Below are 20,488 nucleotides of genomic sequence, written 5' to 3' on the forward strand. Positions count from 1 at the left end.
TTCCCCATGCAGATTCTGATTGTGATTACGTTACATTGTTTTAGATGCAGTTATGTTATCCTAGTTACACAATTAGTAGAATAATGAAATAAATAATGTAATGATCATCATTAACCAAGGCTTTTGAAGAAGTTCCCTAAGTTTTAATACTGAAGGTCTATTTATTTTCTACAGGTATAAAATACCATGCAATCGAAAGAGAAACAGGTTATGTGAGATTAGAAATACAACCTACTTAGTGGTCGTCCATTTCGCTATGATAAACTCTGGGATCTTTTGGTATTGGGGATATTTTTTGTTTCGATGTTTGCCTCTTAGAGGACAGAGTTATGTAGGATTCTTATCTACTAGACACTACTCGGCAGTTTGACCAGTGGCTTCACAGCGACAAAGACTGATTTTTGCGAACATAGGTCAAGTGTTCGATTCTCAAGGTATATACTTATACCATCACCACGCGGCGGGTTGGTGATAGTATGATATTATGGTACGAGGAAAACGCTGCTACCCATCCTATTGAAACTTTTTTATTAACAATTCTATGTAATTAATGCACAAAGTGTGAATTATATATGATTACATCCTGACATTCGAACCCGCGACTTAAGATTGCTTATTATAATTAATAGGTTATATCATTGATTTTTTTTTGTCAAATTTAACGCGTCATTTATATATAAAATTCATCACTATAAATGATCTAAAATGAATAAATAGACTACACAACAGTATCTAACTTTTGAAAACGTATTAAAACCTTCTTTGACATTTTGTAACTTTATCGATAAGTACAAAATAGCTTACCAAGATGTCAGTATCACAATAGTGTTATTTTACTATAGGAGTTAATGTCAGTTTTCAATAAACGCGTTGAAGTTTTAATAGAATACGTTCGGTTCATGCTATAACAAAGTTTTATCACGTCAATGTATCGAATATCGTTTTAAACTTTAATACTTTGTATTATCTATTAATATTTAGTAGTTTAATGTAGATTTTAATCTGTATACAGGCAGCTGATGTATTCGCGGAAGAGAGAGAGAGAAAGAACATCTGAGCTCCCCATCCGCAGTTGGAGACCTGGGCGTTATACCGCGCCTTTCTCCAACTCCCTTAGCATGACCTTGGTGACGGAGTCGTGGTGATCCGCCGCAAGTAAGGAGTTGAGGCACTTGGCCACCGCTGTTGAAACTGCAGTAGTATACGAAAGCATTCCCGTAGTTTCAACAAAAGGCGTTTAAGAATACCGTGAGGTTTTAGCTGGTAGAAGTCTAGCATAACCCTTTTGTTGCCCCTGCAGTGGAGGGGTATCCCATGCAGAATTCCCCCGCGAATTAAAAAAAGGCTGTTATATGAATTATCGATCTCTCAGGCCATAGAGGAAAGGCATAGGTATCAAACTTAAAGATTTTTTTTATTTATTCTTTCTGAGGCAAGTGTGATACAAGTTAGTTAATGTTTTTATTTATTATTGTATTTATAATGATGTATCATATATGTGGTATATATATAGATGTATGTATATGTATCTATGTTTGTAAATATGTATGTTTCCTTCTACTGTCTCCTTACTATGGTTAATTGTATAAAATTGCATCGTGTGATAGGAGCACCCATTGTACCTTTTTCTTTACTATTATATATATACATATACATATATGTATATGTATGTGTATATATATATATATATATACATATATATACATAGAAGACGCTGCAACTCATTCTCTGGAAACTTTTTTGTAAGAAGCAATCTCACATAATGCACAAATTGTGAGTCGTATACCGCTAGGTTAGTTCTGTTCTAATATTTTAGGTTCTAAATCTTGTATAAGTATTACATATATTTAAACCGGTTTTTAGTAGTTTTTTAAATGATATTTCTAGTTCGATATATAAAAAGGGGGAAAGCTCCCCTCTAGTTGGGCCAACTACATAGATAAGGTCGAGAAATGTCGCTGAACCTGTCATCTTGTTGATCTTTCAAAAAGGCCTATGCCATGTAAAAAGCTTCTATCGACTGGTATGTTAATATAAAAATTTCTCTCCAAAATTACCAACAAAAAAACATAGTAGATAGAATAATGTTGTCTATTATATAACAACTGAAAAAAGTCAATTATAAACTATGTACGAGATAATATCTTTAAATCAAGAAAGCTATTTTGGATCGGTTTACTATAAGGAAGTCCGCTTATCGTTGTAGACTTACCGTTCTTTTCTATAACGCCATCTATTGAAACATTTTGACACTAGCGTACAAAATTAAATCACGTCTATTCAACAAATGTCTGCACTCAAACGTCTTTCCATATAGTCTTTTTACGTGTGATTATTTATTTATGCGATTGTTTAGAGCGGTATAAGTAAATTTCAATAAAAAGTAAAAAGGTAGAATCATGCAATATATCTACTGATGTGCATAGAAGTATACACTTGTGAAACTAGTCGTAACAAAAATTGATCACCGGCTAAATGGCAAATAGAATAAAAAGTTAAATCTTGACGGTGTTAAGCCCAGACAATTCAAATTTCATTGAGACTAATTACAGCAGAATTTCACTGTGGACAATTTCAACAGCACATCATTGTTACCAACTACAGCAGAATATAATGGCTGCTAATTACGGCAGAATTTTATAGGACCAATTACAGCAGCATTTCACTGCGACTAATTACAGCAGAATTTCATGGCAATCGATCACAGTAGAATTCACTGCGACTAATTATAGCAGAATTTTGTGGCAACCAATCACAGTAAAATTCACTGCGACTAACTATAGCAGAATTTAGTGGCAACCAATCACAGTATTATTTCACTGCGACTAATTATAGCAAAATTTAGTAGCAACCAATTACAGTATAATTCACTGCAACTAATTATATTAGAATTTAGTGGCAACCAATTATAGTAGAATTTTACTGCGACTCATTATAGCGGAAATTCATGGCAACCAATCACAGTATTATTTTACTGCGACTGATTATAGCAAAATTTAGTAGCAACCAATTACAGTATAATTCACTGCAACTAATTATATTAGAATTTAGTGGCAACCAATTATAGTAGAATTTTACTGCGACTCATTATAGCGGAAATTCATGGCAACCAATCACAGTATTATTTTACTGCGACTGATTATAGCAAAATTTAGTAGCAACCAATTACAGTATAATTCACTGCAACTAATTGTAGCATAATTTCATGGCAACCAATTACAGTAGAATTTTACTGCGACTAATTATAGCAGAATTTCGTGGCAACCAATCACAATAGAATTCACTGCAACTAATTATAGCAGAATTTTGTGGCAACCAATCACAGTAAAATTCACTGCGACTAACTATAGCGGAAATTCATGGCAACCAATCACAGTATTATTTCACTGCGACTGATTATAGCAAAATTTAGTAGCAACCAATTACAGTATAATTCACTGCAACTAATTGTAGCATAATTTCGTGGCAACCAATTACAGTAGAATTTTACTGCGACTAATTATAGCAGAATTTCGTGGCAACCAATCACAATAGAATTCACTGCAACTAATTATAGCAGAATTTTGTGGCAACCAATCACAGTAAAATTCAATGCGACTAACTATAGCGGAAATTCATGGCAACCAATCACAGTATTATTTCACAGCGACTGATTATAGCAAAATTTAGTAGCAACCAATTACAGTATAATTCACTGCAACTAATTGTAGCATAATTTCGTGGCAACCAATTACAGTAGAATTTTACTGCGACTAATTATAGCAGAATTTCGTGGCAACCAATCACAATAGAATTCACTGCAACTAATTATAGCAGAATTTTGTGGCAACCAATCACAGTAAAATTCAATGCGACTAACTATAGCGGAAATTCATGGCAACCAATCACAGTATTATTTCACTGCGACTGATTATAGCAAAATTTAGTAGCAACCAATTACAGTATAATTCACTGCAACTAATTGTAGCATAATTTCGTGGCAACCAATTACAATAGAATTTTACTGCGACTAATTATAGCAGAATTTCGTGGCAACCAATCACAATAGAATCTCACTGCGACTAATTAAAGCGGAATTTCATGGCGACCAATTGCAGCTGTAACACGTCCACTGCTGGACATAGGTTTCCCGCGTTAAACGTCAACTACCTTACCAAAATCATCTGTTCGACTTGACCGTATCGTTAAACTAAGCCTAGCCAAAAATAAAACATCTTTTAAATGCATACAACTATATTTATTTAAACATCGATTAAACATAATAATTATATGTAGTTCCTCTCTACACCGGTTTGTAGTCCAGCTTGCTTTCCAGTTTCTTGTTGTCGGCGACCTTTCGAACTGCCTTCATCAGGTCCTCCTGCAAACCAGATGTTCAAGCATTAGGACAAAGAGATAGACAGTGATCACTATATACTTCCTTCTATCCTTAACGAGTGTGTGTGTGTGTGTGTCTATCATTGTCTATGTTTCTGTATGTGTATATTGGAATGCGATATGTCAATAAATTCTGGAAATATGAAGTCAAAATTCGAGTTTTAATAACGCTTTTTTTTATTTAAACACTTCTAATATTATATGAAAAATCAAAATAAGAAGGTAAATTAACAAGAAAGATTTAAAATCATCTCATATAAATGTAGCAGTATTAACTGTAATGATATATAAATATAATATAGTACATATTGTCATTTAAATATTTACATATGTATATATAAATATAATAAATAAAATCAAACTATCGCAATGATTTTGTCAGCTTGCCAAGCAACGGCGTTCGTATCTACGCTTTCTGATCTTTTTTTTTTAAGACGATTTCTGATCGGCCTAACATCGAAAGGGAGTTCGTTTCAAAGAAGAATATATTTTATGGTGAAGAAGTAAGTAAAGTTGAGTCAGTAAGACATTTAAGTAGACGATTGCCTCGCTGCTATCGTTTTTTGTGTGTACTGGTTATGAACTAGAATTGAGATATGTAGACAGGTGGAGTGGGAGAAAAAAATAAAGAGGGAAGTGTAGTCAAATTGCCATTTTAACTAAGATGATGTTACGTATTTCGAAAACTATTTATCTATGTATGTATATATATATATATATATATATATATATATATATATATATATATATATATATATATATATATATATATATACATATACAGGCCCTATATTTATATATATATAGGAAAATAATGTCGTTTCTATCGATATATTTTAGAGAAAAACCGATTTATTTGTCACCGCTCCGGCATTGAAAATTTGTATACCAGATTGCAAAATGTTGTTGACAACGAAGGTGAATATATTGTTGATTAGAAACAAAAACTTGTTAGAAATGTAGTCAGGAGAATTTAACTCAGGAAACCGACATTATTTAGCGGTCCCCCTAATATATATCATATACTAGCTGATCCCGCAAACGTTGTTTTGCAAAAAAAAATTTTAATTTTCAATTTAAAAATAAGGGTTGTTTGTAGAGGGGTGAAAATTTAGGGTTGTATGTATTTTTGTATGTTGTATCATAAAAAAATAAAAACAAAAAATTTCGTCAAAAAAAAAAAATTTTCAGGGTGAACAACCCTTATCACTTAGGGGTATGAAAAATAGATAGTAGCCGATTCTCAGACATACTGAATACGCATATTAAATTTGGTAAAAATCTGTCAAGCCGTTTCAGAGGAGTTCAAGTTCGAACACCGTGACACGAGAATTTTATATATTAGAGATATAATAAAAGTAGAGTGTACATATACAAATGTGTTAACATATATCACCTGTATGATGTACTCGCGTTCGGCCCGGATGGCGAACAGTCCGGCCTCGGTGCACACGTTGCGCAGGTCCGCGCCGTTGAAAGTATCCGATAGCTTCACCACCGCCTCGTAGTCCATCTCGCCGTGTTTCGCGATCGGCGCCGCGTGGATCTTCAGGATCTCCAACCTGATGAGAAACGGTGACAAAAATCATATTAATCATCATCTGACTTCCATCACCGAGGTAGCTTGAAGAATTTTCTCGTCTGAAGTAGCAGTGGCGGGCTCGATTACCGCGATACAATCATATATATAAGCTAGCTGATCCCGCAAACGTTGTTTTGCAAAAAAAATTAAAGTTTTTAATTAACAAATGTAAGATAAGGGTTGATCGTAAAGGGGTGAAAATTTAGGTTTGTATGTATTTTTGTATGCTGTATCATAATAAAAAAAATTGTCTAAAAAAATTAAAAATAAAATTTAGGGGTGGACCACCCTTATCACTTAGGGGTATGGAAAATAGATAGTAGCCGATTCTCAGACATACTAAATACGCATGTAAAATTTGGTAAAAATCGGTCAAGCCGGTTTGGAGGAGTTCAAGTTCGAACACCGTGACACGAGAATTTTATATATTAGATAAAAATGTGTAGATAAATATAAGATTACCACTGCTCACAAAATAAGTTTCTAAATCAGAGTTTCCCAAACTTTTTTGTGTCGTAGACCCCTTGCCATGTTTTTCCATGTCGGGTAGGCCCCCTACTTACCTGATATTGATTTCCTATAAATTTCTAACTGTAGTGAAGTTTAGTGTTAAAAACTTAAAGTAAAAACATATGTTAATTTATACATTTATTAATTGAATTTAAATTAAAACTACTCAAAATAAAATTTTGTATCTGTTATGTTAAATTTACGTAACATTAAATAAACATTTTTTTTACTTCATAGGTACTTTTATAAATAATGTAAATGTTTTGATATTATAAGATAGCATGATGTAAGTAAATAGGTACTATCGGTGTATGTGTTGAGATCCACTATCGTGGACCCCAATTGTCATTTCATGGACCCCCAAATTTTTTTTCGCTGACGTAGACCCTTTGCAGGTTGTCATAGACCCCTAGACCACTTTCGGAATCACTGTTCTAGATTCTTGACAGCAGCGTCCTCTGCGTATAAAAAGTAATAAATATCTTTGGGGCTAGCAAGCCGCCGTTGGGGTCAAAAGGTTCTGGTCCATGGGCCGGTAGAAACAGCATGGGTAGGATCCCAGAGAGGTGGACTGAATTCATAATCAAGGTCACGGGAAATCCCTAGATGTAGCACTAGACCAGACATCGTGGCAATGTTTGATCGACATATAATCCCTACCAAAAAGCTTTAAGGCGGAATCTCATTTGTTGTCAATTATGGTATTTAAAATCAACGGCATCCTGAATAATAAATACATAAATTTTTAAAATTTTACGAAATTATAATATTATATTCATGAATAATATATAAAAGTAAGGAAAATCGAAATTCAAATTGCCACATATTAAAATTAATTATTGTTTATCTGTCCCTGTAGACCAGTGATTCCCAAAGTGGTCTATATCGACCCCTAGGGGTCTATGACAACCTGCAAAAGAATTTGGGAGTCCATGAAATGAAAATGAAAGTCCACGATAGTGGAGCTCAAAATGTATGTTTTACTGATGGTACCTATTTACTTACATCATACTATCTTATAATATCAAAACATTTGCATTATTTATAAAAGTACCTATGAAGTAAAAAATTTATTATATATGTTTGTAAAATTGTGTAAGTTGTAGGATGTTGGTATTCGCTTTGTGGTCGCAATACATTTTGAAATTGTAAAAACCTGAGAGTCGCATTCTCAGAGCTTCGCTACTTTGCACTGACTAGGAAATCAATATCAGGTAAGTAGGGGGGTCTACCCAATACGGAAAAACATGGCAAGGGGTCTACGACACAAAAAAGTTTGGGGAACTCTGCTGTAGACTATACTAAGAAAATTTTTTTATAACATACTTTAAATAATACAGGATGATTAAAATCATTGAGATATATGCTACCAAAATTCCTTTACTGATAAATTACCTTAACATTCACACATTTAAAACTTATTTGCAACCAATTACGATTTCAATGTCAACCATGACAGTTCATCTGACGTAATCAATATGGCGGCGACGTAACAGTTGGCGGGAAAATAAGACAGGTTATGTGAGCGCGGCAAACGCCTACATTACTTTAGCCTGCCACTAGATGGCGCTAGTTGTCCCGCTGCATCGCGCTATCGTATCACAGCTAGCAGACAATACCCCCGCGTCCCAAGTATAAAACTTAAACCCACTATTTCACCGCCTATGTTAATATTAAAACATATGAATTTTTGAAAACCCGTTTGCTAGCTACATACGGGTATTATCTATATTTATTACACAAGGTTATTTATGTAAACGTCATTGGCCTGCAGAACCTTAAGGCTTTATTACCACCAATTACCATGTAATTTTTTTTAAACTCTGACTCTGTGTTTGGCACTAATCGGTGTAACATAACTCCTGAAGATGCCCCGTGGAGGGGTGAAACACGTGTTGAGTGATTTAACGGTGGCAGTTGTATGATTCGCATTGTTTGCCGCATACGCATTTATCAGCGGGCTGGCGGGCGGTGCATTTTATTGCACGACTACCACTGCATGTGCGGAAGTGGCTAAATATTGGTCCTTTTCTTACTTAGGATGGACTTCCGCGAGGTAACGCCTGATTTCATTAAAAAAAATTTTTAATTAAATGTTATGTTTAGTCTTCAATAAAGAAGTAACTTGACTGTCTACATACAAACAATACGTGTTACCATTGATGACCTATAGTACAGAAACGTAGTTCCTCCGTTTGTATATATAGCCTCTATTTTTGGGACCTTTCGTTCCCACTCCCATATATGGGACAGACATTACATTTTGGGTAAATTAGTTTTTCAGGCTTTTCTAATATTTTTTACGTACCTCTTCCTTCATATCTTTTATGCCTCACATTTCTTCTTTCCTCATTTGCAAATCTTCTTCCATACCTCACTTTTCTTCTCTGATCACGATTTTACATTAATTTCACAGATTTTTATGACTACTTTTATATAATACATTTTATTTCTTATTTTACAATTGGAACTATTTAAAACATTTATTTCCCGCGAGTCCTACCAACCCTGAGGATCTAAGTTTCACTCTTATTTTGATCTGTGCCACTCTTTTTCAATACTCAAGGAATTTAAGACTCGGATTGTCGTCGCGCATTAGGAAGGGGATGCTAGCTCCCCCTATTTTTCTCCTAATCTCTACTTCGAAATTAAAGCAGGCCCTGTTCAAAATACTCTTTGAATTTTTACATTTTTTTATTATTGTAAATAGACTAATTTCTGGCAATACAAAGTCTACAGGTAACAAATAATCAATAATTAATTTTAATATATAGCAATACAGATTAAAAATCTCTTTCTTACTGTATTATCATTGTTTGTCAATTTAAAATATTCCTATTACATACAAATTTTATATACTCGATTACAACTAGAAAAATTTTCTACAGGCAATGCTTTTATAATATAGGATCACATATAACGTTCAGAAACCTCCTAACATTAAATAAAAAAACTCTCATACTGTATGTGTGCTAAAAGTTTTATAGTTAATACAAGATGTGTATATATATATATATATATTTTATTTATATATATATATATTTATATATATATATATGTGTGTGTGTGTGTGTGTGTGTATATATATATATATATATATATATACATATATATATATATATACACACCTTATAAATAATGTTCACCACTATGCTTTTTTTAAAAAATATTAAATATATACTTGGCTATCATAGCCCGGCTATAGAGGATTTGTGATGGTAGATCGAGGTTGATACCCGAGATACAATCTTTTATAGTTCGTACTTTATGCACCACACTGATATCGCTAACCCATCTGCCAAGAGTAACGATTATGGTATATCACCCTATATTTCTTTGGGAGAGGTCTAAACTCAACAGTAGGCGTGTATGCGCTGAAACGACTATTGGTACGGTAATGTAAGGATGTGTTTACATAAATATTTTACGACTAAAAGTACATATAACTTTAGTCATTTATCTTTCGACTTGATGTCACTAAGAAATTTAATCCATCTGTTAAATATAGTAATTTTAAATCTAAAATCAGATTTTGCGTCATCTTGCGATGCTTGTCATATTTTAAGTTCGGCTATCTTAAGTAACATAAGTGATGTCATACCTAGCTTGTTCATTAGGCAACGGAATCTCTATCTTCCGGTCCAGACGACCGGGACGTAGAAGAGCTGGATCCAGGGTATCAGGTCGGTTGGTTGCCATGATTATCTTCACCTGTCCCAGAGAGTCAAACCCGTCCATCTGGTTGAGGAGTTCCATGAGCGTACGCTGAATTTCACGATCAGCGCTGGTGCCCTCGGAGAAACGTCTACCACCTGATGAGAGAAATTAAGTAAATTTTAATCTGTCATCCACCTTCCCACTGTTGGGAAATAGGATGATACAAACTTAGTCGCATAGAAGTAAGTGTAAATTAGAAATGGTATACATCAATGTTTCAGTTACACAGGATTGTGGTGGTGAAATGAGATAAACGGATTCAATTGAGACAATCCTAATTTATTGTTCACACAACCACTATACAAAGGTAGGCGCGTCGGAGCGAGAGTTTATTACGGCGTGCTTGCGCGTGCGCTTATGTGCGGTCGGACCGAGAGTGCAATGAGACGCGCGCGCCGAGCGACTGGGGATCCGGGCCGCTGGCTTACATCAATACGCTAGGGCGCGCATGTTGCCGCCGCGGACAGGACAGTCCGACGTAGTGGGACTGTCCGCCATAGGATGATTTGTTATAAACGTAAAAGCTTCAAAGGTATGAATATATCTCATTAAATATATTTATCATGGAAATAAGAATATTCTTAAATAGAAAAATGGAATAATTGCCTAAAAAAATATAAAGAAATGCCTATTGGAACAATGACTTGATTTGAGTCAATAGCATATAATTTCATAAGATAAATTTAAAATGGACCACAGAGGATATTGTGAATCTAGTATTTACCAATGAAATCGTCATGGTTTTAGTCTTATGACATCCACTATTGAACATGGTCTTCCCTTTTATATTACCAAAAGAACCGGTTCTAAGCGACTTATATTTTAAAACAACCTTAACAAAGCCTTCTGTCCATGGCTGAACGATCTGCACTTGCCAGTCCATGGTCTGGACTACATAATCTTCACGCCCAAGCAGCCATTTGCTTGTGTCTGGCCTACTGCCTCAACTACTTGCTAATCCACTGGACTATATTGGTGACTTCCTTTTGTCTACTAAATATGGTAGGTAGTGTATTCATGAATACAGTGTGATATTCATGAGTATGTCAGATAAAATATTCATGGTCAATTATGAACACTATGGGTATTTATTCACCTATGATATAAAAACACGGTGTAAATTTAATGACAGCATCAATATAACTGCATAGGAAGGACATATATCTATAAAGGGGACATGGTAGAAATCGTATTCATGGATATAGTAAGTAGAGTAAAGGATATGGTGTGTGTGGTATTCATGCATATATCATTCAACAACATGAATACAACTTTGAGGACATAATATAGTGACTTTAAGGTACGGTATTCAAGCACACAATGGGTCTTATATTCACAGATTGTCTCAATATGACTCTTTGGATACAGTTTGATATTCACTGATGGCATCGATACCACTGTGTGATATGTTATATATGGTATTCATCGGCGAAGGGGATGTGGTAGAAATGGTATTCATGGATATGGTAGGTACTGTATTCATAAATATAGTAAGTGTGATATTCATAACTATGGTGGGTAAAGTATTCATGGTCAATTATGAACACAATGGGTATTATATTCACCTACGGTATAAAAACACGGTGTAAATTAATTAACAGCATCAATATAACTGCATATGAAGGACATGTATCTATAAAGGGGACATGGTAGAAATTGTATTCATGGATATAGTAAGTAAAGGATTTGGTGCGTGTGGTATACATGCATATATCAGTCAACAACATGAATACAACTTTGAGGACATAATATTGTGACTTTAAGGTATGGTATTCAAGCACACAAAGGGTCTTATATTCACAGATTGTCTCAATATGACTCTTTGGATACAGTTTGATAATCACTGATGGCGTCGATACCACTATGTGATATGTTATATATGGTATTCATCGGCGAAGGGGATATGGTAGGAATGAGTATTCATGAATATGATAGGGTAGGGTATAGTGCCCAATAAGAAGTTTTTTTTGCACATAGATATGGTAGTTATGGTATTCGTGCACATGGTGGGTGTACTCACCAATGGCGTCGATCTCGTCCATGAAAATGATGCAAGGCTGATGATCGCGCGCGTAATTGAACATCTCACGAATGAGCCGAGCAGATTCCCCAATGTACTTGTCCACGATCGCTGACGACACCACCTGGAACATATCAAATTATTCAAACTCGTATTCTATATATAGCCTTAATTATCTAAGTGGTCTATATAGACCTCCAGAGTCCACGAGAGATTCGAAAGTGGTCTATGTCAGTGTGATAAAAATATGGATTCCAAATTCAAGTTTCAAGATAATACTTTTTTTCTTAAAAAATAAATATTTTTACTACGGTTTTCTAAAGTAACAAAAATATTACCACATTGATATAAATTAGATAATGGTATTGCAAATTTAGTTTCATGTATATCGAAGTATCAACGAACACAATTTCATCATCATTACAGTAATCAAACCAGCCACAACTGGATAAAAAGCTCTTTTACAGATTTTTGAAAAATCTAAAGTTTATCTACAATGTTTGACTTCACCTATCAATATAGGCAAAGGCGATACAGAGCGAAAGGGAAAGAGAAGAATTGTGGTAAGAATGAAACGAACGAAAGATAATATGATGAACGAAGAGAAAGAAAATAAAAATGTCCGTGAATAAAATAAATAAATGTAGGCTATTCCCTATCCCACACCAGATAGGGGGTAAGAGAGGCTCCCAATAGTGGGGCCCATAAAAAAAATATAGGCAAAGACTACAGTGTGTATATCATGATTTATTTTTTATTTAATTAACCTTGTCACTACTTTTTCATAAAAAAATATATTTTTAACATAAGTAAACTCAAAGAATGGCATTGAGAAGAACAAATTTAAAGTTAAAAGATGCTTCCACAGTTACATTAAATAATTGAATTTCAATTTATAGAATACTAGCTGATCCCGCAAACGTAGTTTTGCAAAAAAAAATATTTTTAATTTTCAATTTAAAAATAAAGGTTGATCGTAAGTGTTGTATCATAAAAAAATAAAAACAAAAAATTTCGTCAAAAAAATAAAAAAAAATTTTAAGGGTGAACAACCCTTATCACTTAGGGGTATGAAAAGTAGATAGTAGCCGATTCTCAGACATACTAAATACGCATATAAAATTTGGTAAAAATCGGTCAAGCCGTTTCAGAGAAGTTCAAGTTGGAACACCGTGACACGAGAATTTTATATATTAGATTGGAGTGTCTGTCTGTAATATTGAAATACTGTTTTACTACGTATGAATATATATACGGTAAATATACCAACATTACAGTTTTAAAATGTTTGTATGTCTGTCTGTTTGTTCCGGTTAATCTCTGAAATGGTTGGATTTTGACGAGATTTATATTGGCAGGTAGCTCATGCAATAAAGAGTAACTTAGGCTACTTTTATTTTAGAATAAATCTTGCATAAGAAAAAAACCAAAATAAACTTTTTTTTCTCAAATTCCACGATGAAGATGTCGCTGGTACATCTAGTAGACTTTGACAGTAATTTGTGTCAAAAAATTTCCATTGAACTAATCATCACATTTTTATCGAATATTGTTAATATTGTAAAAATATAGCTGAAAGAGTTCCACCAGCACCAGCTGCACTTTAAAGAGGTCAACGAACAAAAAAGAGAAAGAAGAACATCTTTCTTATTATGAAAAATGTACCTTCAAGAAGTTTGCATCGAGCTGTGACGCCACGGCTCTGGCCAGCAAGGTTTTACCAGTTCCCGGAGGTCCGTATAGCAGGCAGCCCTTCGGTGGAGTGATGCCCACACGCACAAACAACTCTGGGTTCAGCAAAGGCAACTCGATCACCTGGAAGTGATGTAAATAAATTTTAGAACTAACTTTTGAACTTGAACTAACTTTGAAAATTAACTTTAGTGATTCCCAGAATGTGCTATCAAATCCTGTTGATGAGGTCAAAATATACGAAAACCAATTTTATTAATCAATAAAGTCAAAGACTTGATACTTAAACTACTTAGTTATTAGTACTTCTAAATTACTACTACTACTACATACTAATTACTACTGCTACTTAATAATTACTACTGCTACTTATTAATTACGACTACTTATTAATTAGTACTACTGCTTCTTAACTATTAATACTTCTTAATTACCACTGCTTCTTATTAATTACTACTACTTATTAATTACTACTGCTACTTATTAATTACTACTACTTATTAACTACTACTGCTACTTATTAATTACGACTACTTATTAATTAGTACTACTACTTCTTAACTATTAATACTTCTTAATTACCACTACTACTACTTATTAATTACTACTGCTTCTTATTAATTACTACTACTTATTAATTACTACTGCTACTTATTAATTACTACTACTTATTAATTACTACTGCTACTTATTAATTACTACTACTTATTAATTACTACTGCTACTTATTAATTACTACTACTTCTTAATTATTAGTACTTAATTACTACTAATACTAATTAATTACCGCTACTTAATAACACTACGTTTTCTTTTTATTACTTTTACTTTTACTTCTACTTTTATTTATTTATTTAACTAGCAATTTATTATTAGACAGTTGATCTCGTAATAGGGTTTACCCGACTACGTATTAAGGACAATGTAGAAGTAACCACAAAAATGAAAATCAGTCAAGTTTGTTATGGTTGATCAGGGTGCATTCGGGACACTCATACATTTAGATCATTAGATATAGCAAAAATTACCAAAATTAGAATACTAACAAATGTCAAGTAACTGACATTAAAAATGATGGGCAAAGTGTCACACACTTTGTCACCGTATGAAACCGCACAGTGAGCCAAAGCTGTAAGATTTGACAGCAAATGAGAGGAAACCAATGTACTTCCCTTCTGATATCTCAAATCCTAAAATACACTATGCCAGCAGAATTATTTTTGGTGCATCACAGATCAACCATGTTACAGTAACACAATGAAAAAAATATTAAGAAATACTATTCGAATTCACAGGCACAGCTAGTCTTATAATAAATTTAAGTGTATTAAACTTGTAAAAGATATCCCGTTATACTGTAAATGTGTGTACACCAAAAAATACCACATCATCAAATGTGGTACATGGTTTGGACAGAGCTTTACATTTTAATATACTATTTATTTGCTTATTTTATAATATTTATCACATTTGTTCACAGCAAGATTTTAAATTATATATGTACACAATATGTTCAGAACACTTGTAGTATATATAGGAAAGATCAATTTGATTCTAATTTAAATCAAATTGGTCTCCTATATCATTCTTTTCATGGCTAGATTTCTAAATCAATATATAAATAAATATATAAATGTTCTGTGTAATTATACATGGTAAAAACACTAACTTCTCTCAACTGACGAATCTGCTCTTGTAGTCCTCCTATAGCAGAGTATGTGACATCACCGGGGTCTTCATGGCTCATATTGTAAACCAATGGATCCACCTGAAATGAAATAAACATATTCGATAATAAGTTTATAAATAAAGAGAGTACATAATCCAGCAACTTTTATGTTTAATAGATTCAGGCATTACTTTGCGGAAGTCCCATCCTAATAAAACGACTAATATATAATTACTTCCGCTATGTAGCAGTAGTCGTGCAATAAAGTGCACCGCCCGCCAGCCCGCTGATAAATGCGCATGCGGCAAACAATGCGAACTACACAACTACCACCATGAAATCACTCAACACATATTTCACCCCTCCACAGGGCATCCTCAGGAGTAATGTTACACTGATTAGTGCCAAACAACTTGTAAAAACAAAATGGTGGGTGATTTTTTAAAATTATTAGTCCAATGTATTTGACTAATACAGATAAATTCAATGACATCACAATGTCTAATGATGAAGGTCTTTGACCAGTGTTTGTTGCCAGTAATCACTTGCGGATACGAGATATATATATATATATACATATATATATATATAAAGATAGTAGGCCTGAAAGTCTCAAGTTCACACAGAAAGCAGTGAAGAGATCTGCAGTAAAATCAAAGTCACCAACATAGGTCTAAGTTTAGTTCATCTCGAGTACCAGTGTTGAGGAACATCACTCATACAACCCATGGCTGTTGAGGTCAAAAGGTTCTCGACCTGGCGACCACGAACCATCAAACGCAGCGTGAGGAGGCACCTCATTAGGTGGACTGATGACATAGTTAAGGTCACTGGAAATGGTCATCATGGCAATCTTAGGACAAGGCATATGCCCAACAGTGGGTGCCTGTGGACTGAAAAGACGAACAAATCTTTAAATATATAACTTGCTTTTCCGACAGTCATAGCCATAACATGCTGACCAGTTGCATTCTGTAAAAAAAAATTAGTGGAAGATATTACTGAGGTGATAGAAAATAGGTGAAAAAATTTTAGTAAAAGCTTTTTTTTACAAACGAGGTATATTTTCACCCCTTCAAAGTTTATACACCTCTAACAAATCACCCTGTATCTTGACACTTCAGATTATATATTGATAACCAGTGATTATTTTGAAAAAAAATTGTCAACACAAAAATATACAATAAAATTGTAAGTGTAAATATAAAGGTATAAAAACCTTTATATTTACACTTAATTGTACACAATAGATAATAACTAAAAAAAGAAGCAATTTATGTACAGGTACAAGAGGCAGTCTTATCGCTTGAGCAAACTCTACTAGGCAACCTTTGGATGGAGATGAGAGTGATGGAGAGGGCAGTTTATGGTGTACACGCAGACAAATACACACATTACACAAATATACTTATAATCGAATATTATTCAGGGTCATTCCCACTGATCTTATTATAAATCTAAGCGAAAGTCCAACAGTGGAGGTCTTACAGCTGTATTAATAATGACAATAATGATGAAAATTCATATATGATTCACACAATCTCATTTACAGAGACCATTTTATGAATGTCAAAGGAAGTGTGTCAAAGGATCCTGATATTATTGATACTAGAGACAGATTGAATACCTTTAGAATTACATAAGGCAGACCTACATACAGTAAAGAATATCCTATGGTTAAAATAATGAACATAATAATTATAAAATAATGAACCTCTCTTGGCAAATGTCGCATGATTGTCAGGGTGGTCATGTCCAATGCAACTCTCGTTCCACCCTTCAGCTTGTTTTTATCCAGTTGTCGACGGCAGCCAACAACATACCGTGGACCATTTGTTGCTTTTACAATAACTGAAATTAATAATTTTATATGTATTATATTATGAGAATGAATTTTTGTGAAATGATAAATGAATCCAGAGCAAGCAATTTACACTATCTCTTTAACTATAGACTCCCATATCCATTGTTTTAAAACTACATGTCCTACAAATTTCATTTAGTAAAAACACTTAGTTACCACCTCAAGACTTACTGGTCTCAGGAAGAATCTCACAAGATAATAATTTACATGTTTAGATAATTAACTGAATGTAAACAAGGTTCAAATTTCAAATTTAATATATAAGGTATTAAAAATTTATATAAGACATGGTTACATTAGTAAGAGATAGATTCCATCTCCAAATATCTAGAGGAAAGCCAAAAATTTGCCAGATATATACAGAGCATAGAATCACCCATTCAAGTCTCTGGCTTAACAACAATTATGAAAAGAATCAAATAGATAAAAATATTAAAAAAATATTAAATAAATTTGTAATAATTAAAATCTAGGTGAACACCACAATCCATAATTATGACATCTGTTTAATCAACAAAATATAAAAATGGTTGGATTTAATGTATTCACATAAAACTTAGAAGAAGTTCTTTAACTTGGAAAAGGGGGCAATTAGATACTTTATGATGTAAAGCATGCACACATGTTTCTTTGAGTTTGTATTTAAATATTACAATGTCTTAACATTTCTTCAAATCATCAGGTAGATTATTGTACAACTGTACTCATAAGAACAATATAATTTTCTTTTCTGTAATTTGTTTTAACATTAATTAATTGTAATTTGTGTCTATTTTTTAAATTATAGCTATGCCGTGTATTAAAATGATATTTTGACCCAGCAATGTAGGACAGAGACTTTCAATTGTAGGTTGCAGGGTACAATTCCTCGGACACAATCTTATATAATTCACACACTTAAAATTAGTTATATAGGATTGCCACTGCTCAAAAACAAGTTTCCAGAGAATGGGCTGCAGCATCCTCTGCATACCATAATACTTATGGTGTATTCGCCCATAAATATCTTTAAGGAGGGCTATCCCCTGCATCTTTCAATGTCTATGAAGAGTAATTAAGTAGATAATATTAATAAAAAATTAACAGAAATTTTTAAGCATCTCCATATTTTATCACATTGGAGGTCCCTGTAAATTAAATTCTAAATACTACTTACATTTCTCTTCTGTCAGTTGCTTCAGCACTTCACCAACAATTTGACCAACACTCTGAAGGGCCTTAAGATCATTTTCACTCTTGTCATACTGTTTTGTTAGATCTTTCAATTGTTCTCTGACTGGAAATAATAATATGAAGTATTGTAAAATTGTCATAACATATTATATAGTAAAAGCTCATATTACTTACATTACAAAAAATTTACATGACAATCACTATTTACTAAGGAGAAGAGATCTTGAACTTATATAGATAATCCATGTTAACAAACAGTAATTAACTGAAAGTGATTTATTGAGATAAAAGTAACAGATACTAAGATCCAACTGGAGACACATTTTATAAACAGAATAAAACATATACACAGAAGTATTACTTTTGGTAATTAAATTAAAATGTATTGTGTCTAATAGTGAATATGCTTGCATTGCAACTTTTTAAAATAATTCTTCATATATATTTATTTAATAACAAAAGAGGGGTAAGCCCTCCACTGCGTGTTCACTACTTACATGAATAAAATATAAATGTTTCACCACATATTATTTATTTTAGATTTTGAGTAATAAAAAACACATCAGAATGATAATAATTAACATTGATATCTATAAAATGATTTAGCTTTTTTATCAAAACCATCAGTCTATTCTCACCAGCGAGCCAACAAGAACAAGGCTAAGATTGCATTCACAACAGATACTAAATAAATTTTGACTTCAAATATGTCATGAACAGACGAATTTTAACTTATGTTTATGAAAAAATAATTATAAGAAACATATAAGGTTAATAATAAATGTTTATTGTAAAATAAATACATATAAGGCTCTAAACATACGACATTTGTATTTAATATGAAAATATATCTTCTTAAACACGAAAATAAATAATTATCAGTAAATTATCAGACTTTAATAAATACATTCCGTAAATAGTGAAAACTTTTCATGCGATGATTCGACAGAAATTGTTTAATGATGCGAATACGTACTGTCTTTAAGTCTTGATTCAACTTCTTTGTGCTCCATCAGCTTTTTTCTGTAATCTTGAAACGCCTTTTCTCTTAAAGGATCCATCGCGGAAGGTCCAGCAGGCATTTTGTATTTTGTAATAATTAATACCCTCCGAAATGATATTTAAGAATTGTTTGACATTTGTCTTCGAATAAGATGTCATGTACCAACTTTTGTCTATAAGACAAAGACATGAACATGACGCTGCCAATGACCAAATATTTCTTTTTTAAAAGCAAATAGTTATCACTTGTAAATTTAATAAGAATAATATTTTAGAATTTTATTTAATTAATAAGCTTACTAAATATCGTTTACGTTGTTCACTTAAGAAGTGTAAATAGACAAAAAAAATGTTTTTTGTACTTGTACATAATACATAAAAAATAACAAGTTAGCCGCTAATTTTTATAAGCTTTTTAGCAAATGTTAATTTAAAATTTTTAAACAATTATTCAGTAAAAAAAATTAATTATTAATTTTATGTTTGTATTCCTAATAAAATTAAATCGAATATGAATTGATTGAAGAAAACAAAAAGTGCTTTAGAAACATAAACGTACTTTATTTTTAATAAAATAGAAGTCATTGTAACAGGAATGCTTTAGCAAAATGTTTGTATTGAGTAAATGACATGACTATTTAAACACTCACAGGAGTAATATCACAAAGGATTCCAACAGTCATGCGCGTGTTTAAAAGGTGCGTCATCAAAGTCTTCCAGGCACTCAACTTCTTTTATCTTGGCATACAAAACAGTTTTAGTGGATCTACCAAGGATAGCTTATTTGATGAAAATAACTAAATAGTATGTAGAACCATGTAATCGCTCAACGGCTAACTCGCGACCTTATCAAGGTTGTCAGCCACCTTGTCTCATATTTAC

At 32.9% G+C, this 20,488-nt stretch overlaps 1 protein-coding gene across 1 annotated transcript; it reads right to left on the reverse strand.

The window, feature by feature from the left end:
• Positions 1-4,215: 4,215 nt before the first annotated feature.
• On the reverse strand, positions 4,216-19,758 carry Rpt4 (Regulatory particle triple-A ATPase 4). The gene is made up of 9 exons (XM_068769381.1): positions 19,581-19,758; positions 18,588-18,707; positions 17,282-17,418; positions 15,568-15,666; positions 13,872-14,021; positions 12,207-12,330; positions 10,071-10,281; positions 5,774-5,939; positions 4,216-4,360 (listed from the first exon to the last, which is right to left on the reverse strand). Exons 1-9 carry the CDS (start codon positions 19,684-19,686, stop codon positions 4,283-4,285), a joined length of 1,191 nt encoding a protein of 396 aa, XP_068625482.1. The 5' UTR covers positions 19,687-19,758; the 3' UTR covers positions 4,216-4,282.
• Positions 19,759-20,488: the final 730 nt, after the last annotated feature.

Source organism: Battus philenor, unplaced genomic scaffold (assembly GCF_028537555.1).
Source record: "Battus philenor isolate CCGP_79_NKW_IND1 unplaced genomic scaffold, ilBatPhil1.0.hap1 SCAF_28, whole genome shotgun sequence".
Taxonomy (NCBI): domain Eukaryota; kingdom Metazoa; phylum Arthropoda; class Insecta; order Lepidoptera; family Papilionidae; genus Battus; species Battus philenor.